Source organism: Carassius carassius, chromosome 49 (genome assembly GCF_963082965.1).
Source record: "Carassius carassius chromosome 49, fCarCar2.1, whole genome shotgun sequence".
Lineage (NCBI taxonomy): Eukaryota > Metazoa > Chordata > Actinopteri > Cypriniformes > Cyprinidae > Carassius > Carassius carassius.
The window spans coordinates 15,263,187-15,290,512 of record NC_081803.1 but is presented as its reverse complement, the minus strand read 5'-3'; the positions used below and the strand labels follow the sequence as shown (position 1 = coordinate 15,290,512).

The following is a 27,326-nucleotide window of genomic DNA, read 5'->3' as shown; positions in this document are numbered from 1 at the left end:
GTATATATATATTTGTTGTATGTACATATTTGTTTATTATATAGACAAACATTCAGCTTAAAGCCAATGTTATTTATAAATTTTCACAATACAGACAAATTAATAAAAAAAGATTTGCTTTAATCATACATATGAATTTATTATGGTTCACATTTTAAATGAGATATAAAACATGCTTACAATAAAAAATAGCTTTTATTAAAAAACGATGAATGGTTTAAAAATAATACTGATAAACGCTGAATATAAAAGATACATTTTATACAAGTACATATATTATTGTGATCTATATAATGCTTTGCTGTGCTTATCTTGTAATGTGCTGTATTATATTTACTGAATGAAAGCTGAGAAAACACCTAAAAAACTGCTTAGTCTCAAAGTGCACATCCGCATTGATCTAATGGCTGGCAAACGAAAATTACTTCATTTCGCAGCCTAAATTTTTGGTGAAGATTTGGAAGTATTTGCCAGAAAAGATGCCCTGTGATTTAAATGGGACTGAATGACAGACTGCACAAATGATGCAAGACAATTTGGTCTTTAAAGATCAGTGGTTCTTAACTGATGTGATGGCATGGAAAAAACAATGCACATAAAATGCAACTACTCTTAAAACTGCACATCATTTGGATGGTAAATCAAATAGGTGTGGATATGTTAAAAAGGAGGAAAAACACTTTCTGTATCATTTCTTTTTGACGTCAAATGCTGTGTATCTGAAAATCTGGTTCCAGAAGCAAAACCACTTGAGAACAACTGAAATAGACAACAACAGCATTTCTTCTTGACATCAATATTCATATAATTTCTGTATTATTATTACTCTAAATGAAATTATAGTGATTCATACTTAAAAAAAATCAGGCACACAATAATTTCAGGCATGCATATAGATTTGTTCAGTGATAACAAAACTTTTAACATATTTCAACTTAAGGGTCAAATGAGATTCTTGCGGTGAATAAATTCTGTGATCATTTCAATATCATTGAAAGTAAAACCCTCTGCTGGTCAAGTGCAGTACAACAAACAATAGAGAAATCAATGATTCTAATAGAAAAACTTATGAAAATAAGCATTTGTACTAAATTATTAAGAGCCTCCTCTATTAAAGATGGTATCTTATGTGACAGGTGTCAGTTATTACATTCATGTCATGCTGAAACACAATTTCAGCTCGTCTTTGGAGTAAAATTCTTCCTTCTGGAATGTTCCTGAGCATCGGGGGGCACAATTAGTCAATACAAAATACCCACAGTCCGTTTGAGTCAATCTACAAGTCTTACAGCTAAATATATAGCCATTCTAATCAGATATTGACAAATGTAAGGCACTTGGTAAATGAGGGAATAATATAAATTGGTCAGTGATACAAAGGTCAATAAACAATAACAGCAAAAAACATTACATGAAAAAACATTATTAAATTCATGTTTAGTACTGCTGGATATAAAAATATAACCTAACAATACCCTGATGTTTGTTAGAGTCTGTATGGCACACAAGGAACACTTTGTTTTTGGCATTTTGTCACAAAAGGTTAATCATTGTGGTATATTCAGCTTCATTAGGAGTTGGCAGTTTTGTGAAATGTGAAGACCAGTGACTGATTTCTTATTTATAGCTGTTCCAAGTCTCACCACGGAAGTGAACAAAACAGAGCGAAAAATTCAATAGTTGGTACCTTTGAAGCTGCCTCTGTAAACTCAGGACAGGATGCAGTGGGTAAACTTTCCAAACTGGGTCATGGATGACTTCAAAATGTACAGTCGACCCTCTCATTGCAATCAGTACTGATAAAAGAGAATCATATAAGTGTAACCTCTTCAGAACAGTGGACATGGAAAATGAGCCCATTATCAGGCCGAGCTGAAGTGTGAAGGTCACTTTGGGCTTGTTAAATGTTGTTTGTTAAATGTCTCTCACACCAGGAAATGCGTATATCCCTCCGCTCCAGTGATGATAACATCCATCCAGATTCTCATGGCCTCTGGGGAAGGAGCCACCATGTAATAAACCCGTTCATGTGTCTTCACGCTGAATGTCAGGGAAGGGTTTGGGCTCTGACGCAACATAAGGAAACATGATTAATGGAAGGGAAATACTGATACCCTTTTCAAAAAATCAGTATAGCTATGTATAGTAGGTGATCGAAAGGTCTCCAGCTGCAACTTACCTTGTGTGCGTTCTTTAGGTGGTCGTAATAGACTTCTTCAATGGCTTGGAAATAGATAACACCCTTCATCTTAGTCTCATGTTTATCTGGAGAAAAATGAATTAAAAAAAGAGCATGTGGTTTAACCCTTATTAGCCTGTATTATTACTGCATTATAATAATTAAATTTAACAAAAGTTAAACTAAATATTTTATACATTTTGATAAGTATACAAATATAACCGTGCAAAATAAAAGTAGTGTGTAACAGAAAAGATCAAATCTTTGTGTGATAAATCTGGTTTGATTTGTTTCCTGTGAGGCTGGTGAAGGGCACAGCTCAGTTTTGCCCCCTTGTGGTATAAACTAGTTTCACAGCAAATTTATTTTGCTTAATAATAGACTTCTTTAGTTAATAATGCAAGTTTCCAAATTCAAATTTCATTTAGGTGTTAAGCAAAATAAATAATTGATCAATTAATTAAAACAAATATGTTAAACAAATAAAATAAATATATTTTCTTTATACTTTATTTTAAGGTGTTTTTTGGTATAATTTGTACTGTAATTATACAAATAACTTCTGGGTAATATTAATTAACATGTAGTTAATACAGGGTTAGATTTAGATTTAATTTATTGTAATTAAGCAGCATAGTAAGTACATGTACATTTATGTACATTTATAACGGGCACAGTAAAAAAAAAATAGTTACCAAAATGGCTGATATTCAGTAGTTTGTAAAATGTTTTATATTACAAATGTTTGACAGTATAAAAATCATAATTTTTTCGAATCAAAGGTTTATTTTTATGTTTTTTTTACCTTTGTCTGATTAGTGTCTATTAGAAATGCATTACAATAAGGATGTTTTCAAACTGTTAATATAAAATGAGTGAATCAAGATTGATATTCCGTGGAAATTCACAGCAGGCCACAGACATGGTTGATAAAGCTTGATAAGTCCTAGTTAAAATTCAGTGTAATTACCAGCATAGTATGCCAGCGTCCTTCGATTGCGGTCAAAGACGAACCAGCGCTTCTTCCAGGTTTTGATTTTCCCACCCATTTTGACCAAGAACCCCCTGCAGGTCTTCTCAATGATGGCCAGGTGAAAACAAGCCTCAGGATGGTGACCTGCCGCCTCGATGTGACCTCTCAGGTCAAAGTCATCCTTTCTCGCTGGGAGGTATCGTGTCAACGGACGAGACTAGACACACAAACAGCAAATATCTAATTAGGTCTTAAAAATTAGTAAGTGTGTCTGTGTAAATACATGCATACATGTTTTTAAAGAGTGAGTGAAGGAAACGTATTAACTAGTCACATTTTGTGTTAGAATTTTACAGATTAGATCAGAGGCAGATTTATTAGCCACCCATATTTATAGGCTGATCAAATTAAAACTATCGGCTATAAGCTTCTAATGTGTGTTGTCTAATGTGTTCTAATGTCTGTTATACTGCTTTTGTTCATTTTATCTCATCATTATTTCTACTACTATTAAATAATAATAGATTTTTTGCGTTTTATAGAATCTTCAACTTTTCCTGCTCAACATATCATCTATAAAATTAAATTTATGAATTACAAAAAAATATGTTAACAGATGCAAAATACAGGCTTTGTCTGTAAAATAAATTCTAAAAACCATCTGACAATGATGATGTCAAAAAGTTAAGGCAGTGGCTATTTGCACTAAGTGTAAATATTAATTAGATGAATGTTGTCTTTTGTAATGTTGACTAGCCGAATCACACGTTGGTGGGTGAAGTTAGTGTAAATAGCCTTTGACAACAAGGCGGGCTATTTGCACTCAGTGTAAATACACACTCCAAAAAGTTAATTTTGGATCCTATATACGTCTGGTGTCATATATATATAATAAGATTTAGTTACTTTAAAGAAATATTTTTTTATATTTTTTTTTTTGTGAAGAAAACTTGCCCTTGAAAAAAGCAAGATTAATTAAAAAAAGACAAACATACTTGTGAGCTTCTGTGATGCATCATTTATAATTAAATTATATCAAAAATAATTTAAAAAAATATGTTTCAAAGTTTAGAAGTACAAATATTAGAATTGAAAATTGTTATATTAGAATCATTTATTTGTATTCTTATTATTCATCCATTGTGGCTGCCTTAAAAAAATTCTTATGAGTAAATCTGTTTATCTATAATTTAGAGTTTTAAGATGAATCTTCCTCTCCTCTGCTTCTTGTCTCTATGTATCTCTGTTCTCCCACTTCCACTTGAACTCTATAAGTCTCTCAGAGCTTCACCTCTCTCTCCACTAGTTTCTGTCGTCGGTTTGTCTCTTCCTGCAGTCTCCTCTCCAATTCCTCCCTCCTTCTCCTCTCGTCTTCCAGAGCCTGTCTGCGCAATTCCATCTCTCGCTCCTGCAGAGAAGAAAGAACAGTCCTATTTTTGTGAATCTGTATATTGGTATTTTTGTAATAATCATGCAGATTGAGAGAAACTGATGTACCCTGTGCTCCAGCAGTCTGTTCTTCTCAGCTTGAGCTTCTCTTAGCATGCGCTCCATCTCCTCTATCTTTGCTGTGCTGGCACTGTACCGACCACACACACGCACACTTTTGTGAGACAGTGTGTTTTGCTCAGATTTTCAGGTCTTAAAAAGATTTTAGTGGTATATTTCACATAAAAATGATGTATTATGAATTAAAACCAGCGAATTAAAACCCTCAACCTCATTTGCTAATGTGTTCCAAAGCATCTTAAGCTTCAGCTACTTGGAGCGACCTTGGAATGCAGTAAAAATTCTACAGACAGGATGTGTCCGGGTTACTTAAAGGCAGACTCCTGTCTATACAGCATCCTTATAAACAGTAATAAATACATCTAAACTCTTGCAAAGCACAAAATACAGATATACACACTCATTTAATATAATTCTAATGGCAATATTATGCTAAAGTTGGTTAATAAAGCTGCCTTTAAAGCGTTACTGTTTACTATGCTTTAAATTATTTGCTTATTTTACAAAAAAGCACTTCTTAAGTTTCCAGCAAATATATTTAAAATGAACAAGCTAAACCCAAAATAAAAACTCTGAATCAGAACAGACCTATCGTGATCTTGATCAAAGTCCTGGTCTCACCTTGAGATGTTGTCTGGTGAACAGGCAGAAATGCTGGTCTCCAGGCTTTCTGTACTGTCCACACTCATTGTGTCAAAGTTGTGTCCGTTATCCATGTAGTGGAACGGCTCCAGGAAGACATTTGTCTCAGAAACGGTCCTATTTGACATCTCACTCATTCTATGCCTCTCGTCATTAAAAAATAGCTGACCTGTTGCAAGAACAATCGGGGGGAAAAGTAATCAAATGAAAAATAAATGTATTTCTGTAGAATTCTACACACTGCAGAAATAGCTGCTAAATACTTAGCTTTGGCCTCACAGGTATAAATTACACTTTAAAATATATTCAAACAGAAAAGGGTTATTGTAAATGTTCTGCTTTTACTGCATTTTTTATCAAATAAATGCAGCCTTGGGGAACAAAAGTGACTTATAAAAATAAAAATCTTAATTATTCAAACCTTTTGACTGGTACATAAAGTTTATATGTGGTTGCTTGGCTGTTTTTTTTAGGCAAAGACCAAACTGACCAGTGTTTCTCAACTGGTTGGTCACGTTCGAAAAAGTGGGTCAAACCAGTTGAGAAGTGCTGAAATAGACTATCTTCAAGTCGATTTTCTGATCCCTGAAATAGTATTTTTTCACACATTTCAAATCACTTAGAAATGTCAAACAGAACTGGCTCCATCATTACACTGCACCGGTATAAGTTATATTCTTTCAATATATTTCAATTATTTTGTATTATATTTTTGTATACATACAATAATATAAATAAAACGTCAGGCAGACACAGTTATACACACTGAGTGTGTAGTGGAAAAAGTAACATAAAAAATAGATTATACATATTTATGGTTATAAATTTAACTAATACAAATAAATATACTGAAAAGATTTCAGAAATATGATTATTTATATGCTTTAAACTTTGTAGACCTACAGAACTGTTAGTGTCATAGGATAAATCAGTGTTACCCTTGAGCAGGCGGCGGGTGTCCAGGTCACGGGAGGTGACAGACAGAGTGCGGGGGAGTACACTACCACAGCTAGAGCTTTGAGACAGTGGCATATGGGGCTACAGGGTTAAGAATATAGAGCAAAAGAGACTGTTTAAACCTCTCTTCCACAAAACAAAACAATGCACACTGAAAATTTTTATGTAAATTGATCTTTTAAAGATGGTATTAAATACTTTTCCTATGTGACGTTTCTGTTGTCTGACCTTGGGAGACAGACTGCGATTAAGGGCAGAGTTGAAGGTCCCAGAGCTCTGCCTCTCTCTTTTACGGGACATCCCGCTGTCACCCAACAGAACCCCGCCCTCTTTCCTGCCATTGCTCCGCCTCCTCTCTTCCAGAGAGCGAAAGTGCTGGAACATTCAAAAGGACAGATAAAATGATCATCTTACAATATTGAAAATCCTTGTTTGTCATTAGTGAGCATAGTTTCTTCTTGACTCATAGAACCGGTTTGTGTTACCTGCTTCATGGACATAGGGTTGAGAGGAAAAGCTTGACCACCTGTCAGCTCAGAGTACTTCCTTTCCAGAGATGCATGGTTCTCCCGTTCCTGAAAAGAAATTATTGCAAGAGACTATTCAGAAATGAACAAATCTTTCTGCACATGTACATTATGTATGAATATTATGTCAAAATTGATTTTGTTTTGAGTTTTCAGTATGGCAGTAGGGTCTAAATATTTCTCACAGTCATTGTGTGTATATATTGTATATTATACTTATATAAACATGTATATAAAGACATCCTGGGTAAATACTCACCCTTTGTAGCATATAAATAAGGTTGCTCTTCTCCTTCAAGAAGTTCTCCTTTTCCCGCTGTGCCTGCTGGGTAATCTGGGTAGATTGCTTCTTCAGGGTAAGCAGCTTCTCCTATAATATGGAGACAGTTTTTTATGTGCAGAAGGAAATATTCTTATTAAAAGCTCTTTGTCCATACACAAACAGTCCACCTTGCGAGTGACGATAGATCTCTGATATTCTGCAATCTCTCTGAGGAGTTGCTGCGTCTGTGTCTCCTTCTCTTCATCTTGACGGTTCTCTTTTTCCAGCTGCTGAAACTCCAAATCTTCAAAACGCTTCGTTTCTGCTTCCAAAGCTTCAGTGTCCTACCAAAAAAAGGCCAAAAACACTCAGCATGAGGCAATAGATTACATTTTTTATATCGTGGCGCAACTCCAATCTAGACTAAACTGAACAATCAGCAATTATTCACAGGATTGTGCAAAACAGCAAACAGACAAAAGGTCAAATTTAGTATTTGGAAACTTTGGTATGTTAAAAGACACAGAGAAGCAAGGCCTACCAACAAGAACAAATGGTATTTCCAAAGCTGTTGCAGAGAGGAAAAAAACACAACAGCAAGTGTTTGTGAGAGTCAGACAGCAGAATAGTTGGTGCACGCAGGTACGAGGGAGAGCACGGTAACTGACTGACCCTGGATAGCTGACTCTGGAGCTGCTCCTTCAGTGCTTCAGGACAGGTGTCCAATTGGATCTTCTGCTCTGAGATCAGCTCAGCTAGCCTCTCTACTTTAACTCTCTCAGCCTCCAACAATACTTTTTCCTACAGCACACGGGCCGACACAGGGACACGTACGGATGACGGACACATACAGAGCACACAGTGGTGAGATGGGCACAAATAGAACAGACAAAGAAATAGAGAAGTGCAAGTTTGGGTTAAAGCAAAGAAGAGGTAAACTGGAAAAAAGGTAGGAAGATGTGTCGTCAGTACGTGACATTCACTAATAATGGAGAACAAGTTTCCTTCTGTCTAAATTTTAAAGGAACAGTTCAACCTAAAAATTTCAATGTACTCACCACCTCAAGCCATCCAAGTTGTAGATCCAGATTTGAATAAATTTAGCATTATTCACCATTCACATGCAATGCTACATTTCTCCAAATATGTTCAGATGAAGAAACAAACTCATCTACACATTGGATGGCATAGGTGACTAGATTTGATTTTTTTTGGGGTGAACTACTCCTTTAAGTGCGAACTTGTTTCAAAACATGATAACTGTGTAGAACTGTTCACATACAGTTAATGAATGAGACCCCCTTGTTTGCCTTTTTGGAGGCACTAAACTTTGTCCTGAAGCTTTGATATACTATCTTGAATCTTTTCAAGCTGTACTATTACATTGCCACCTGATGTTTACCTGAGTTAGATTTTTTTGAGCATTTTTCTCCATGCTGGCCATTTTTTCATTGAGCTGCTCCAGCATTTCTTTATCGCTCTGTAGCTGAGCCACTTCTGCCTCCTGCTCCCCGTCTAAAAGAGCTCTCTCCACCTCCATCTAACGACAGATTCAAATGTTTATTGACTCTAGCTTCATTGCACAACTAAAACTACTGAAAACACTTTTTTGGTAATTTAAATAAAGTTGAAAAAAAATGTTAAAAAAAATTCTAAATGTGTCTTTGACAACTAACTGAAATAAATGAGTTGGATTTGAAGTACTAAAATTACTGAAACTGAAATTAAAATAAATTACTAAATTCCCACAACAAAATGACTAAAACATAAAATAAAAAAACCTGATAATATAAAAAAAACTAATTCAAAACATTAATACTTACTATAGTAGTATATAATTAATACTAAAATAATATTGCAGAATAAAAGAATTATAAAGAGTATAATATAAAGAGTCAATCTGTAATAGTTATTTACTGGCAGACATAAATTTACATAAAAGCATTTCTCAAATGCTTTTAATCGAATCGGCTTGTGATTTCTGGGAATCGAGCCCATGAGTTTGTGATGCTAGCGCCACGCACTACTGTTTGAGCTACAGGAATGCATACTTTACATGATACCTCACTTAAAACACATAAGCTTCTCATTCAAAGAACACACACCTCTCTGATAGACTCGTCCATCTGTGTGTCTAAATCTTTGATCTTCTGTTCAACTTCCTCAATGTTGTTAAGCACCTGAATTCTCTCCTCTTCGATACGTGTCATCTCCTTTCTCAGCTGCATGTCTTCAGACCCCTGTTAAAAAGTTACAGAATCAACAACACCAACAAAAAATGGTTTCAGTCCTAGTTGATGACTGGGATGTTTATTCGACCACACGTACAATTTTAGAAATTTAGCTGAACTCCTGAATCATTCATTAGTCTCATATCGTCACATCACCTCTCCTTGATTGATTTAACAGTTACAAGCATATAATTACAATTATGTAATCTAATGTAGAAAAGATGGATTAATATTCAGAAACAGTCACTGAGTCCTGAGATTGAACTCTAAAAGGAATATCCAGCTCCTCATGACAGCTCTTTATGGATCGTAAACTTTGCCGGTTCTGAGGCCACAAGGTTTCCAGTGACAGTGCAGAGGAATGTAGCTGAGCAACAGATGCGAGACTACAGAGCCGACACTGTCTGATAATGGCATCTAATCTCCATGCATTTGACATTTACCAGAAATATCCAACAGCGGATGGGCCTGTGCATATGTTTAAAAAACAAACTGTGATTAACAATAGCAAAATGAGTATCACATGAGAGTTTATTAAGAAATGTTGCTTAAGAGAAATGATATGCAGATCAGCATTCTGTTTCTTTCCAACAATTACTGTCATGTGTGTCTTGAGCACACACATGCATAGCAAATCCACGGGGAATAGAGTCATTTCTTGTTCCTCTCCTCTTGCTGGAGAGGAAATAACTGCCCTTCTCTCCTGAGCAAATTTACTAAACTCAAACACTCCATTATGTCATTATAGGTATTCATTATTTAATGTATAATGACTTTTCCACAGAGTCCAACACCCTCTCTTAAGCAGGAATTGACACATTATGTGCTTTAATTGCAGACAGAATCTGTTTTAAAACTCATTTCGATGTCTGACTGCAAAGAGTGTGAGGTCAGCATTTTAAAAGGTCAAAGTTCACTCTGTCGTGCTGTTTAGAAACAGACAGGTTACGTATAAAGACTCCACAGCATTCCCAAACTGTTTTGCATACTTTAGATTCCTGAGGACTGCATACTTTCCACTGCATCATTAGTTTAATCTGGGATATTACACAACTGGAGACTGCTTTAGATTTGAACACATTGTACATGATGGAATATAGAGTAAAAACAAATATAATTGTGGCAAGAAATAACTATGTAAACTGAAAATGAAATTAATAGTAGAGTGAATCTTATAAAGAATTGACTAATCAAATGCTACTATTAAAAAAGCATTACTGTATAGTAGGTTAATAGATTTTTTTTTATATTCTTTTATAATAATGAGCATTAACTTACTACACAACAAATAAGATTCTTTAAATATAATTTAAATATATAAATGTATTTTACATTTATTAGAATCAGATCTAGATTAAAATTTAGAATTTAGAAATCTAATATACTCATTACAATATACTTAATTATCCCAGAATTTAATTTTAATATTTTTATTATACAATATATACTTTAATTAATGCAGCATCTATTAAATTTGGTACGACACATACTACAAATTATGTATTTATACCTTACACAATCATGTTATATAATCAATAATATATCATTGACTGAATATATCAATCAGTAATATATCATTGACAGACCAGAAAGGAACAATATTGTTGGAATCTCTTGCAAAATGATTCTTTCTAGCTAATGAATGATAAAAAAAAAACATTGACAGCCAATCAGAATCAATCCTGCTTTAAAGAGCTCAAGCAATGAATGTGACAGATGACTAAACTGCAGCATGCACTTATAATAAATACACTAATATAATTATCTCTATGATTATCTTTACAGTCACACAGTCGCTCTTGGTGTGAATGGGCCTTAATAGTAGATACAACATGTTGGAAAATTAAAAGCCCATTTCTGTATTCAGGAAGATGTGAACAGAAAGATGCGGCGCAGTGTCTCACCTTGCTGCGGAGGTGTGGAGAGGGTGAGCTCCGCAGACTAGTGTTGGGTGACTGGGGCCTGGTCTCCCTGTGTCCGCTGAGTCTGCGCTGTCTCTGGGTCAAGATCTCTCCACGGTCCTTACCCAGAAACCCGCTGTCCAGAGAAACTGCTGCAGAGTCTGAGAACACTGATTCGTCATCAGACACCTGCAGCTTCTCCAGCTCTCGGTTGATCTTCTGCAGGTCCGATACAGCTGAGACACCCGAGTCAGTCTCCATCCGGCCAAGTTCAGACTGACCCAGCTCAGAGCACAGGCACAGAATAGTCTCAAGACGCTGCCGTTCCTAGAGTGGAACAATAAATGATCATCACTGACAATATGGAAATAAAAACTGGAAATGATGCAAAATAAATAATATGAAGATAATGTAATTTGTAATCTCATATAATGCAAAAAATAAATATTTTATAATAGTTTCAGACTTAATAATATTATAAACCAAACTGTCTGACTCAATAATCTAGAGTTAATGTTTTAGATATTAGATTTTACATGAAACACATTTTTTAGATTTGTATAATAGATGCCTCTTTAGCAGTGGTTTGTGGGATTTGGCCCTGTGGAATTGAACTAATTTAACTACACACAAACAAACACACACAAATACTGCACACACCCCTGCGGTAAGATCAGATGGTTTGACTACAGATGCACTGCTTTAGCACAGTTATCATGTGATCTTCTAAAGGGAACTTTTCAAGTTCTCATAAAGGTACAAGTGTACAATTGTTTCTCTGGGTGACTTACCAGTCTTTCCACTTGCTGTTCTCGTAGTCTCTCATCTCTTTGTCTCTGATGATAATCTCGTAGCTCTTCTTTTCCACTGAGAGAACTGATACTGCCCGTCCTAGGCCCCATGCCGGGCCCCAGGCCTCCTTTACCAAATGACAGCCATCTCTCTCCTACGTCTAGATCTAAACATGGGGCAGAGCCCACTGAACAGAGGCTGGCCCGGCGAGAACAGCTGGTCACAGTGGCTGTCACGGTCACATCTGGAGGTTTCTCCAAGAACGGAAGGCTGCGGCGTGGTTTGGTGGTACGTCGGGGTGGCAAAGACAGCACTGGAGCGTCTCCTCGATACAACCTGGGCAAAGAGCGACTATGTCCCCCCAGGCCATTCAGAGAGCTGGTGGAGTATTTCCTTTGGCGGAGTGATGGCTCAACGGTGGACTCCCCATCTCTTGTTAGCAATCTGCGGCCCAAGCGAGGGCTGGAGGGCATGCTGGCCGCCCCGCTTGGACCTCGGCGAGATGAAGGAAGTGAATCAGTCATGTAGGAGGAAGAAGAGCCGTTCCACATATAAAGAAGTGAGCTGGTAGTGTTGGGATGTCGCCCTTCCGAAGGGAGGCAAAGCAACAGGTTGTCCTGCGACTGGTGTCGGGTGCGGGTTTGAGGTGGGACTGGACTTATGGGCCGCTCTGAGTGGTGAGGCGATGGTGGCATACTTAAACTGCTGGAGGGTGTATAAGGGGCAGGGACTCGTATAGAAAGAGGTGGACGGTCCTGTAGATAGGATGATGCCGACTGGGGACTAGGAGGTGGTGACAAAGTGAGGTAACCGCAGTCTCCAGTAGCCTTTAGGCTGGCCTCCAGAGCAGACTTCCTGCGCTGCAAGCTCTCCATCAACTCCTGAAGCTCCACCTTGGAGCGTGTGCCACGAACACTGGATCCAGCCAATGTGCCGCCATTGGAATGAAACTTTGTTGTATCTGTATTTTACAAAAAAAAGTTAATTTATTCCTGTGAACATTCAAACCCAACACTCAAAGAATCATTTACATCATTTACATTTATGCATTTAGCAGATGCTTTCATCCCAAGCGACTTACAGTGCATTCAGGCTATACATTTTACCAGTATGTGTGTTCCCTGGCAATCAAACCGACAACCTTTAGTACTTCTAACGCAATGCTCTACCACTGAGCCACAGGAACACTTCAATCACACCAAACTTCATTTTGATACCTCTTTAAAAAAAATTAGCAAATAATTACTTAAATGTCAGTCTTTTCCATACAAAAAGTAGGAAAAAACTTGGAATCTCAGAACACCATGAAAATTTTGATTACCATTTGAGGTTTGAAGTTTTTCGCAATAAAATTCTTCTTATATCTAATGGTGGAAAATGTCCATGCATGATGGAAGTTCCTTCTGAGCCAAATGAAACATCTGAAGGTGTGGAAATTTTATGACAGAAATGACAGAGCAATTATCCATTTAACCGGAACTAATCAAGAGCTGAAACATATCAAACCCTCGATCGTGATCTCCTTGTACTCATAGACACATGCACAAACAGAACTGCAAAATTTCACAACATAAACAGAGAAACCAGACGTGTGTCCTGGCTATTTTTTTGGGTTCAAGTTCAAGGGTCGCATGTGCTTAGCTGACAACAGATCTTAAAAGGCTTTCTCATACAAATCTCAGCCCACACAAATATGGATGCTTTGGGTTTTAACGGGGAAAAGTGTCTTCTAAGAATGGAAGAATCAAAGCCAGAATGGGTTTGTTCTTTCTGGCACTAGAGCAGAGGAAAGGGACCGAGTCAGAACTCCTCCTTAACCTGAGTGTGATTTGTGGGAGCAGTGGTGGTCTCCGGCAGGGTAGACACACACGCATACGTGTGAACCCCCTGTACTCCATTATGTTTATCTACGTTTTGGGTTGTAAATCATTTTAGTTAAATGGTTGACCTGGAGCCATATGGATGGGATTTTACATTGTCATTTATTTACAAGGTAACATGGACATTTGTACAGCTGCGGCTGCATGGTGGTAAGATGTTTGTATTAACTCAACTCAAAGACTCGTAGCCAACACAAAGCCCACATAAAAAGGAGGAGAAAGAGAAAAGAAAGGAAGAAAAGCAGAGAGGATACTTTCCATAAATAAATTGCACTTTGGATCCTATGATTTTTTTTTTTAATTAGGATGCACAAATCCCATGCTTTTGTTGTGAGAGTCATTACATAAACCATTATATAAAATAAAATTAAGCTAGCATAAAATATAGCCAGTTGAAATTCAACAACTGAAATATCTGCATTCCCTCCCAAAGTATGGTTTTGGTTTGTCCGTCCTCTAAAGTCTTGACCTTCTTGACTGTACATCACAATCAGACACTGTCAAAATCTTCACCAGGCAATTTATTGAGATAAGGTAAAAAAAATACCTTTTTGTTTTTTTTAATTTTGAAGGGGATGGTTCAGTGTTTTTTTTTTAGGCTTGATTGTGTTTATGGGGTGCAGTCTAAAATGTGTTAATGCTTATAGTAAAAAAAAATATATATATATTTTTCACATAATTTACCTTTATTCCACACTGCTCTGTCCCTTCTCTGAGAAACATGCCGATAATTTCCTTATTTTATGAAGCCACTCCTTCAGAAATAGATGATGGGCTCTGATTTGTTAGCTAGCCCAGTGTGTTGTGATTGGCTAAACCGTCTCTAGTGCACGTCTAAAGATCCTAGCCCTCACCTCAGCGGTATAGCAAATTATCGTGTTAATATCGCTTATCGATTTGAGCCTGATTGGGAAACAGAGAACATTATTGAAAAGGATCGTGCAGAACCTGTGCAAGCATGGCTTTTAATGGTAGGCCTATGTTTTTTGTTTGTTGTTGTCTAATACTTTTAGCCACGCTGTTATTTGTAAATACTACTGCTTCTATTCGTTTTAATATACGGTTTGATATTGGCCCTTTCTGCTTTTTCCCGAGGGCGGGGTTTATCTGGGTTTGTGATGTCACGAACCAGGGAAGTAACTCAATGTAGTCCCTACCAGCCATTTTTGTAGGCATCAAACTGCCAGAATTGTAAAAGATGACATCTCCACTTACATTGATCTTTAAGCCTCATAGCTTTGCAGATATTGTTTATGCTCAAACAGCAACATCACACACTAACATCAAAAAAGGTAAATCGCAATCAACCACCCCTTTAATACCTTTATGCCCCATTTTGTACCCTATTAATGGAAAAACAACAAAAAAAGAAAACAACAAGAAGATATCACTCACCTGTACTGAGGGACAATGGGGGTCCTGCAGTATTTTCTGGCAGCATGTTCTTCATGTGATAAGCGTCTTCTGGGTGGTTGAAACGGAAAAAGGATTTACCCAGGCAAAGAGTGCACCCTGAGGAGAACCACATCACACACATATAGTCATTTTAACATAGAAACATTGTGCCCAAGTCCAAGGCACTGGTAAGGAAATTAAGCTGTAATAAATCGTTAACTCAGACATACAAACCCACAAGTATGATACACATTCACTAGCAGCATTAAAGTTAGGACCAAATAATGTTGCATAAAATGACAAAGAGCTTTTGGTATTTTGAAGATAAAACCCCTTTTCCTCTAAACATCTTGAAATGAATTCAGCTCAATAAGAGAGAAAGAGAAAGACGACCTCTTGATTAAGTGAAAAAACAGATCCACGAGTAGTTCAGATTTCACATACAGTTTGAAGTTTCTTCTGAAGCAGAGTCCACCGAGTCTTTCAGAGGACTTAAATCCACAAGACTGATTTCCCCCTTAAGTCTGGGGCACATCCTCTCTCTCTCGCTTTCCATTTCTTTTCTTTCCCTCACTTATCAGTGTTTTTTTTTTTTACAACTGATTTTATCTCTAGAAGTGAGCTTAAAGGAATAGTTTACCCAAAATGTAAAACTTGCTGAGAATTCAGTTGTAGTTTTTGCAGTAGTTTTTTTCCTAAGGAACAGATTTGGAAAAATGTAGCATTATATCACTATCCACCATTGAGGCGTTTTTAACTTTGAACCATTACTTCCAGCTAAAATGTGAGTCCTCGATTCATAATTTTGCTTACTCCAGTGAAAAATTTGTCTTGTCTGAATCAAGAGAGAAATATTATGCAAAGCAAAGCAAAAAGTCCAAAACAAACAAACAAACAAACATTCAATGGATTTTGATGTGAGATAAAAACAGGGGATTCCACTGGAGGAAGAGTTATTATTGACTATGGGTTTTTGGCCAGATCCAATGGTTAAAGCTATGCCTTAATGATGGATTTGTTTAATACAGACAGAAAGCTTTTTGTGGTCTGGAGTGGTGCAGATTACTACTTGTGTGTTATTGTTTGGACTCTGACGGCACCCATTTACTGCAGAGGATCTATTTGTGAGAAAGTGTTTTAAAGGAACACTCCACTTTAAAAAAAAAACATTTTTCAATAATAATCAAGGAACTTTGCTACTGTACCATGGGTGCAGCAGGCGCAGTGATATTATGCAGTTCCTGAAAATAGTCCCCAGCTAGTTTGTGTAGTTGCAGCAATAGCAGAGTTGCTGGGGAATATTTTCAGTTGCTGTGTAATATTCAAAAAAAAAAAAACTGGAGTGTTCCTTTAATACCAAATTTCTCCAAATCTGTTCTCATGAAGAAACAAACTTTTCAAACATTTCATTTTTAGGTGAACTTTTCTTTAAATCTGACAAAACCTGCTTATGGTAATGTCAACTGGAAAACTGATTCATAAATAAAGCAACAAAAAAAAAATTTAAGTGGTAAATGCTAATTAGTTGTAGGGTTTGTCTCTTTTAACCCTATATAGATTCAAGATTTTTATTCGTCACATACACGATTATATAGCGCATACATAACCAGCAGTGAAATGTGAGTCAGGTCCGCTCCATGCAATTATTAAAGAATACAACAACACATAAAAATATAATAAATTTCTAAAATATATAATATATAAACAAAAGAAGTTTATGATATGTGAAAGGCAAGGAAAATCTAAAATATCAGATAGTTGGGAGGGTTTTAAGAGTGTTTTTATCTAAGCACTCTATAGCAAAACTCTCCCAAACAAATGTGTTCTCTCTCCCAATACACCAAATCTATAATAATCTATTAGCAAAAGCCATGCTGTAAACACACATGCTTTTCCTGAAACACACTGTGTGAACACTCAAACTCCCATCAGACTCTCCTAAGCAGCTCACTCCTGCAGTCTGCGGCTGCCTATGAAGAGTCTGCGCAGGAAGTGGGGGATCGTTTTACACTGTTGGCAACACAATCCTTCACCATGAGTTCACCATAGACAGCCGCCTAAGAAAGCTTTGGCTTTCCTCTAAACCAACAAAGGCCCGAGTTGATTGTCTTACCCAGACAGAAGCAGAGCACTGACTGGGATTTTCTTCATCTTGCCGACAATTGTGTGAACTGTATATACAATACAGTACACACAATTACATATGGATGGATCCGTGTTGTTTCATTGTTATAGAAACAATACTATGGAATCAGGTGATGAGGTACGTCAGCTGAAATGTTATGATGTGTGATTATTAGGCTCTCTTAAATGTGCCAAATTCTCGAGTCTGTTGCGATGTCTCTCTCACACTCTCTCCATCACCAGCTGACACCAACTCTGAAACATATGGAAACCCTCCCTTCTCTCCCAGTCTAACGCACATAATTTGATCAGCAGAGTCTTGGACTGGAGGAGCGTAAAATTACATACTATATGTCTCCATAATAGCATCATGTGTAGTGTAATCACTGCTCTCTGAAGTTTAACAGCTTGCTTTAGTTTACACTCTTAGGGAAATACTGCAAGTGAGTTTTACTAACTCTGGGATTTCCAGCTCTGAGTTGGGCCTGTAAAAAACCTCTGTCTAATGATTTGAAGCACTTGTCATCCTTTCAGCACGAAGCCCCTAAATATCCTATCATAAATATATATATATATATATATATATATATATATATATATATATATATATATATATATATATATATAAAAATTTGATTAGTATTACGCATTGCTAAGAACTTCATTTGAACAACTTTAATGTATGAATCTCAATTTCGAGAAATTGGCCCTTATGACAGGTTATGTGTGCATGTGTGTGTGTGTGTGTATATATATATATGATTACATCCTTTTGTAAAACCATAATAAAGTATCCTTGAAATATTGCAAGAAGCCTTAAGAACCTCTTTTGTGTCTTTGTTTTTAAATGGCTAACACTAAATTATCAATGTTCACTACAGTAACTATGGTGTTTTGGTAAACAGTTTACCCTACATTTTCATAAAAAAAATGAAACATTTTGTAGATGAATGAAAAGCATTTAATTTAAGCATTTAAGCATTTATATTTAAATATAAATCATTAGTCAGAACTTGCATGATTTAGTAAATGAAAAACACATTAAAACAAAAACATGACCATAAACAAAACAGAAATATTAAATCTATAAATATCAATCAAAAAACAATAAAATTATACATACTCAAAAGTAAATAAAGATTATTAAAACATAAATAAAACTAATCTCTCTCTCTCTCTCTCTCTCTCTCTCTCTAATTAAAATAAATGAATACGTCAAGTAAATGAATAATAAAGATAGTAAGAAATAAAATATTCTGGCACGTGAATAAGGTATTTGTCACATCTGAACATGATAAGAGAGCACAATGATAACAGTTACTGCACTCACCGCTAATCGCTTTAATACACCGGGATTAAGTGGGTTAAATATCAGCGATCTGTTCGCGTGTGTCGCAAAGCAAACAACCGCACGCGCGTCTCTGTTTAAACAGCTCTGAATGGCGTCACGTCGTGTTTGTCAGTCTAAAGTTCTATAAACATGCCTTCAAACTAGGCCTACTTTATTACAGAACAAAAACAGCACACAAAACTTCTCTATATCAATCCCTTTCCGACTAAATGGACCAAATTAATTAATTTCCCAACAATAAAACTAAATGAAACTATACAAACTAATCCTATCAACCCCGCTTTTCACTAAGCTCCAAAGTAACTTCTCTTCAGCTCTGTTTACAGCTGAAGAAATATAACTAACCTTTATTTAGTGTCCCATGAAGTCTCAGGAGGAGGAGGATGCGTGGTCGGTCCTCTCCCTCTCTCTGTAGTGCCAGTTTAGCATGACAAAAGAGGACATAAGTGATGCTGAGCGCGGCAAGACCTTGGCCGTGTGTGCGGACACGCCTCCTCAGCGGGGACGCGCTTTAATGGAACTCTGGCTTTTTGGTTGATCGAGAACGCGCTCTAATGGAGCTCTGACTCCTGGCCGATCAGAGAGCGACTCACAAACTTCACAACATATACTAGTTGAGGTATTGTCATGGGATACATCACTAGCATTTAATGTTGGAACTACATCCTACAAGTTAGGCCAGGCTGATTTAACACACAGCCTCTTTTTTAACTAAATTTTCTGTTTTCTTACTGTAATGTATGGCACATATCTTAAAGATCTGGTAGCAATTACCATACCAACCCTTTCACTGCGAGCTATACATATTTGATAGCCAACAAAAACAAAATCACTTGATTTTTTTAGGCTCACTATGATCTTCTTTTATCTGAACGTGCCCTTTCATTTAGCTCCTGCAGATGGCTCAAATATATATGTGTATATATATATATATATATATATATATATATATATATATATATATATATATATATATATATATATATATATATATATATATATTATTATTATTACATACTCTCAGATAATAACTAAAACATATTAAATTTCTTTGGCAAAAGTATTAAAAAAAAAAATCCTTTATTTGAAAATTTTCTATACATTTACTGTAGACGGGAAGTTCTTGATCCAATCATGAAACAAGCATTTGTGTGTTTCACTGGCTGCAAATCTTCTGCTTGAACTTCCATTAAGTCCATGACATAGAGAGTGCACTGGCATATTTTCCATTGTAAATTTCCCTCAGTGCAACAGTGTTCAGCTAGAAGGAGGGTGGAGGGAAGAGAAGGAAAGAAGACCCCTCCCCCTGCCGCCCAGTGGGCACTCTGTTCTCCATCACTCTCAGAACTGCAGTTGCATCATGGGGAGGGGGCGCTGGAGTGCTGCCCAACAACTCCTCCAGATTACTTCCAGACCTCAACTACAGATTTCAACACACTTAAACACACTTAAACACAGACATTCCCATATCCATGCACTCATACAGGAGCATATGAACACATGCGGATATACGCAATTATAAACATTCATTCCGAATACGCATATAATTAAACTAGATCCATACCAGATGCAGTTTTGTATCTTTTTCTCTCTTGTTAGCCAGTTAGTGGTCAAAAATCACAATCAGATATCACAACAGCAAGACGAGGAGAGAACCAATAAAAATACAGTATCGAGCATGATGCACTGTTGTTATTGTTAACAAAAACTATTAAAAACAGTCTTTGGTGACTGAAATAAAATATAAATTACAAGGGGAAAAAATTATATATATATATATATATAAATATTCTTATATATGTTATTGTATAAAAATAATACTGAAATAAAACTTGCCTGATTGGAATTCTTGAAACAACTAGTACTCTTGGAAATGCCCTTATCTAGCTGTCTGTAATGTGTATAATATGCATGGGAGTTGCGAAACTTCTGAGTCTCACCATCTGTTTATGCCTGTCAACATCTTCTGATAGTTTACCTCCAGTCCAAGACTCTAGTAAATGTTTACCTGAGTACTTAGGATATGTACATGATACATAGTCCCATAGCTGGTTAATGACCTTTAAGAAAAATAAAGAGAGGGAAGAATCTTGCGGAGAAGTGTTATACGAGGAGGAGGAGGGGTGTGTGACAAATTAACTATTAAACACGGAGACATTCTCTGGAAGTTTGGAGTCACACAGAAATGTGTGATCTCATATCACTCTGATCAGCAACACAGGAAGACAATGAGAAATAGTGATAGAGAGAATGAAAAATAGAGTTTAATAGACTGTGCTAAACATATGCCAGAAAATCAAAGTGCGAGAGAGAGAGACAGTGGGCAAGAGATGTTATTCCAGCGGTGTGTCAGGTCTGAGTGATATTGCTGTACAGGAAGTTATTCATTGCCGTTGATTGTTTTGATTTCTCTCTGAGGCTGTAAGCAAGCAAGGTTAGATCCACAGAACCTGTTGAGTGGCCGAATAAGACATCTGCTCATCAAATAGTTGACCTCCCTTTATAACCGTAGCCTCTGGGGAGTTTCGGATAAGTGAAGTGAAGTGAAGTGAAATTCAGCCAAGTATGGTGACCCATACTCAGAATTTGTGCTCTGCATTTAACCCATCCGAAATGCACACACACAGAGCAGTGAACACACACACACACACTGTGAGCACACACCCGGAGCAGTGGGCAGCCATTTATGCTGCGGCGCCCGGGGAGCAGTTGGGGGTTCAATGCCTTGCTCAAGGGCACCTAAGTCGTGGTATTGAAGGTGGAGAGAGAACTGTACATGCACTCCCCCCACCCACAATTCCTGCCGGCCCGGGACTCGAACCCACAACCTTTCGATTGGGAGTCTGACTCTCTAACCATTAGGCCACAACTTCCCTTATATGAAAGAGCATTATTGAAGCAATAATAGCAAGGTGGCAGTAGTAGTGGTTACTGTAACAGTACAGTAAGGGATTTAAACATGCAATTTTGGAGGGGAGGCTAAAAATACTGTGTATTACCATGAGTGAGCTTTTCTGGCTTGGTGACTTGAACTCCATCAAGACGGCACATATTTCCATTGGGGTGTAAAGTAATAACTCCAGCACTGTTGGTGATGACACAGTGGTGCGGTTGAATCCCTGGACCATCAGTGGTGACATCCTGTGGTGACTCTGCATCCTCAAAACCAATTTGTGATATTTCTGTGACATAAAGTAAAAAACCATAAAGACCTTAAAGCAGAGTTTCTTCAAGGGAGCATAATTATCTTGGTCGAATCAATGAATGAACGAATAAATAAATAATAACAATTAAATACACAATTGCCTGCATAAATAATTCAATAAATAATAAATAAAATAAATAAAAAATAATTAAATACATATTAAAATAAAATAAGTAATAAAATAAATACAAATTTAAATATACAGATGCGAAAATAAAAAAGAGCAAATAACAGACATCTAAATAAATAAAAACTGAATGACTGAATAATAAATATATACAAAATAAAAATAAAATACACAAATTATTGACTAAAGTAATAAAAATAAGTAAATACATATAAAAGTAATCAAATAATAAAAATGTATTAATATAATATAAATATACAGATAAGTAAATAATAAACAAACATATAAATAGTTAATGGAGTCCTTGATTACCAACACATTTCTTTTCTGAAATCAATTATACAATTCATGTTGTGATGACAGATGTTTGCCACTTCTGGACTTTTCACTGAAGCACTGAAAAAAAAAATGCCTGTACGCTTTTACAATACTGAATGTACCACACCACTCTGGAAAACACCATATTAAATAACTGGTATTAAACTAAGCAGGTGGTGAGAGGGTCAGTTTCAAACTCAAGTTTATTTCAGCCATCAGTTTATGGGCTACATTATTCCAATCTAGCTGAAAGAGAAAATTTCCTGTGCAGTCTGGAAACTTTAATGATCTCAGAGCAACAAGGTTGCCATGAGGCTAAAATATAACACTACATGTATGGCCCAGTAAAACATTCTCTTTGCATAAACAATAAAAACAATACTTAATCTAATATTCATATATTTTAAATATATATTCAAGACACACTCACCTTCAGTTAAAGGTATCAAAGTAATAAAGCCACTACCAAGACTGATCAAGTAGGGTGTGGCCGACCACACCTTCAGGCCACACCCATTGTCAATTAAATCCAACAGGGTTTCCTGAGGATAAAAGCAAGAGTTTCAACCTTTTTACACAGTTTATGGTTTCAACTTTCAAGCACCGTTTTCATGAGATCTTCTGGGACCAAGAAAGGGACAGACAGACAGAGAAGAAAGAAAAGAGGCCAGGCTGAGAGGTCTTACTATAAATTGTCATGACGGAAAAACAAATAAATAACAGAGAAAGTAGCATGGTTAAACCATAGAAGAGGCACTGGCAGCCAAAATTAACAAACACAGAAAGCCTAAAAATCAAGCCAACCAGTCCACCATTCTGATTACTTAAAGGGATAGTTCAGCCAAAAATTAAACATCGGTCATTATTTATTTACCCTCATGAGGTTTTAAACCTGTATGACTTTCTTCTGTGAAACATGAAAGGAGTTTTTTTTAAGAGGGTCCGGGACACTTTAATATAATGGAAGTAAATGAGGACTGGGGCTGTCCAGCAAAAGCAAGAGTAATAATATAATATAAAATATAAATATGTAATACAAATATATAAGAACTGTCTGTATGACCTGAAATATACAATGAATAGACAATAGCTGTAATTTGGTCGAATGAAATTGAATAAAATTAAAAATAGAAATAACGTTGTAAATAATGCTGTCATTTTCATTTGGTGGAAACTATTCCTTAAACCTTGTTCATTAATTATTTTTTAATTTTTATATATTGTTTATTTACTATTATAATATTTAATCACATTTTTAATTTGTGTTTATATTTTCATTTTAATTCATTTTCATTTAAGTGTTAGTCATTTTGTAATTGTAATAGTCTTTGTTTTTATATTTTATTGTGTTAATTTATGTATATTTCAGTTTCAGATTTAGTCATTTTAGTCAGTACTTCAGTTCATTTTCGCGTCATTTTTAAAATTTTATTTTCTAATTAAGTTTTTTAAGTTTTTTCTATATCTAAGATTTATATTTTATCTTATTTCAACTTTAATTAATGGAAACGATTTTTGTCAACGGCAACAGCTTTCAAATACACTGCAAAACAATTACGAGTAGGTAGAGATTATTTTCATGAAAACCAAAAGCTGGCTGTAATATTCTATTTCTCTTTTTTTATATGAAATAATAGAAATAAATATTTTACACCAGTGATGTTTCTGTGGGCCATAGACTAACATAAACTATCATTTATGGGCCATAGACTAACAGACTAAAGATGATGATAAATGATCTAGAATCCCCCAAAAGTGTAATATTTATCTAGGGCTTCTTAGATTTGTCTCACAGAAAGCAGCAAAGCAGTTCTGCTCTAGGATATTTCATGAAATAAGGCTGTTCCCCTTGTTCTCCAGCTGGCTGTTTTTTTTTTTTTGGGGTGTTTCCAGTTGCTCTTTCGGGAGGAAGTGAGGATCAGGAACAGCTGAGAACACTCAACTCCCTCTCGTCTCTCAGTTTCTGTAAGTGAGGTCACTGGACTAGTCCATTTCTCCCCAATAATAATGGAAGACTTGCATCACTTTAATAATCTGAAATAGGGGTGATATCTTGTAGAAAAAAAGCATAGCAGATCCATCAGCCTTATCCATGATGCATGTGACCGTGAATAAAACCCCATCTGAAGTCACGCTCTTTCTGGGTGAAACAACAATGGTTGCAAACAAAGAAACATTTGGCATGACTTGCTGCATTATATTGAAATAATCTCTAAATCTTTGTTTTCCTCATGTCAAGATGTAAGAGCTACAGTTGCTTTAAGCTGTGCAAGACATCATATTTCAACTTCTGCTGAAAACAATTATCATTTGATATTAGGTCAGTTGGTACCAAGGAGTTTTGAATAAAGAACATCACACAACACAAGGTCAGTCACGCCATGATGAAATTACAGCAATTTAGAGGTTTCTACAAGTAAAAAGCACTCATGTCCTTGAAGAACTCGTGATTACAGCTTGTAAGATGGTAGTTTTGAGGATAGTTTACTACGTGACCACCGTACCACCTGTCCACTGCGGATTCATTTAGGTGTTCATAGTTGTCCAATAGAAACGCATAATTCCCAGTCCGAGGACGTGAACAGCTCCAAAATGAAAGTAACATGTTGTCATCTCAAGGCTATGGTAATTATGACATGCCGTGAATGCAACATAAGTCCACCGTTTAATCACAGCAAATATCAAATGCACATCTAGAACGTTCCAACCCAACTAACAAGAATATGTTCTAAGAATGTTTGCCAATATTATATATATATATATATATATATATATATATATATATATATATATATATATATAAAATTTACAAATACAATTTTTAAGCTTATGTTTTCAGAACATTACTAACTTCTTAACTTTATGGAATTGTAGCTTGAAATACAAACCTAAGGTTGGTCTTTTGAAAAAGACACTGTGAAGTGAAAGCTTTTTTTTTTTTTATAAAAGAGTAAAAAAGTTACAGAAGTTTAAGCTTACTATAAAAATCTACTTTACATGTTTAAAAAATATATTTTAAAAAATCAAATTTTGTACAACAACAAATATTTTGGAATCAAAAATTGCTATAAAATCAAAGTCATATGTCTAACTAAGTTATGTTCTAAATTTGAAGTTGACATCTCAAAAATTGTGTGTAGGCGCTATACCGTAAATAGCCACCAGGTGACACCCAAACGCCATAGAATTATTTTTATGTATTTTCCTGTCACAATAGTACTAGTATTACAAAATATAGAACCTTAAGACTCAGACCTTTCCAACGATAAGCTATATGTTTTGTCAAGATGAGAAAGAATTTTTATTATGAATTATTGCAGTACATTTTGACTAGAGTAGGAGCCCCCTAAAAGGTTTTAAAGCAGGGGAGAGTCTGGCTGGTTGCAATGAGGGGCAGTTGCAACATGGCTTATTTCATCAATCAGGAATGAGCTACAGTACAGTGATGATATTCATACTGCACATGCTCAGTTACCCCCTCATCCTTTCTGGAACAAACCGTAACATGCTATCCTTTACCACAACACTGATGTAAAAGCTTGCCATATTACATAATTGTAATTTTATGGATTAATAATATCTCTCCTTTTTTAAGCAAAGAGACTTGGGTGACTTAGGTCGACTAATTTCTTTCTCTCTCACCCTCTTTGTCTCTCTCTCACACACACACTAACACACACTTATAAAGTTTAATGTGAAAAATAAGACTGATTACCACTTGGTTAAACTAGTTGGTCAAATTAGTTCTTAATACAGTCATAGTGGCTATGTTTATGCTGAGTTTTGAGTGTTTAAGCTTTGGAATGATATCTAATTTATGGATGATTACTAAAATATGTAATGGGGGGGAAAAGCAATAAAAAAGAGCACCATTTAACAGAGCTGAGACTTTGGACAAACATGCTTACCCTTAAGACATTTTGTTCACAACCTGCCAAAGTCCTGAGTATGTTGCCTGTTTAGCTGGGAAATCTCTAGACCAGTGATAGCTAGATTATTTTAAATGCAACCATCTTAGAAGTTTACTTGACCATGTTGTCATGATTCACTAACTCATATTGTTGTGATTCACATTCACTGGAACAGATTTACAGACAATGCAAACAACTCAGATGATTATCCTATGCCATGAGCTATTTGAGGAGCTATTTTAAAATGAGAAGGAGTCTGTTTTTAATAATAGCCTGATTATAATCTTACCTCAGTGGAGATGCTCATTTCAGACCGGAGGGATCAGCAGTTCAGATCACATACAGTCCTGTATATTTAAAGTCCACTCAGGCTTTAATCATATCTGGTTCCTTGTTAATTTATGATACAGTTACATAGCTTACACTACATTTGACACACAGCTGAATAAACAGGAAAGACACATTTCTGTGCTATTTTTTTAAATGTCCACGAGGGATGGAAATATGCTTTGTAAACAGGAAAAAAGGATCAGCCCATTCCCCAAAAAAAAAAATCCTAAGAGATTTAAAACAGTCATTGCACAATTTGTAGGCTACATTATTCAACTATTTGACAGTAAGCTAGTTTAAGGCCATGAGTAATATAGCATTTTAATACATTTAAAAACAAAGTTTAGTCTTCTTTTTAAAAATATTATGCAAACACTTGACCTAGAATTTACTGACAGAAAAGAATCACGCTTTTAACCGAGAGATATGCAAAGATAAACTAAGCAGATTTAAAACATATTCCAATATTTACATAAACAGAAATATCGCCACCTGCTGGTTATGGAGCGGCACATTTCACATTCAAACGTTTATTTATATAGTTCACATAAATCATATAATTTGTTCACACTGCCACTTTCTAAATTGAGATAAATAAACCACAAATAATATAAAATAAAATAAATGGTTAATTGTAAAGGCTTAATCTAACTTAATAACCGAGGTCTGTGAGGATTGTGTAAATTCAAGACATATGACTATATACTATATA

General features: G+C 35.8%; 1 protein-coding gene across 7 annotated transcripts; it reads right to left on the bottom strand.

Annotated features, from left to right (window-relative positions):
- Positions 1–113: 113 nt before the first annotated feature.
- Positions 114–27,326, bottom strand: LOC132132869 (pleckstrin homology-like domain family B member 2). Of its 7 annotated transcripts, XR_009429100.1 has the most exons (21): positions 26,574–27,326; positions 22,804–22,915; positions 21,723–21,905; positions 15,249–15,365; positions 11,973–12,934; positions 11,185–11,508; positions 9,155–9,289; positions 8,452–8,589; positions 7,238–7,393; positions 7,047–7,157; positions 6,746–6,835; positions 6,459–6,635; positions 6,242–6,341; positions 5,283–5,472; positions 4,650–4,731; positions 4,444–4,560; positions 3,150–3,369; positions 2,180–2,265; positions 1,932–2,066; positions 1,688–1,796; positions 114–1,217 (listed from the first exon to the last, which is right to left on the bottom strand). XR_009429100.1 is itself a non-coding variant. In XM_059545406.1 (20 exons), exons 1-20 carry the CDS (start codon positions 26,589–26,591, stop codon positions 1,791–1,793), a joined length of 3,459 nt encoding a protein of 1,152 aa, XP_059401389.1. In that variant the 5' UTR covers positions 26,592–27,326; the 3' UTR covers positions 114–1,790. The 7 variants fall into 7 exon arrangements, 6 of the variants coding, with proteins under 6 accessions (XP_059401389.1, XP_059401390.1, XP_059401391.1 ...); XM_059545406.1 differs by having other exon boundaries at positions 114–1,796; XM_059545407.1 differs by having other exon boundaries at positions 114–2,066; positions 6,489–6,635.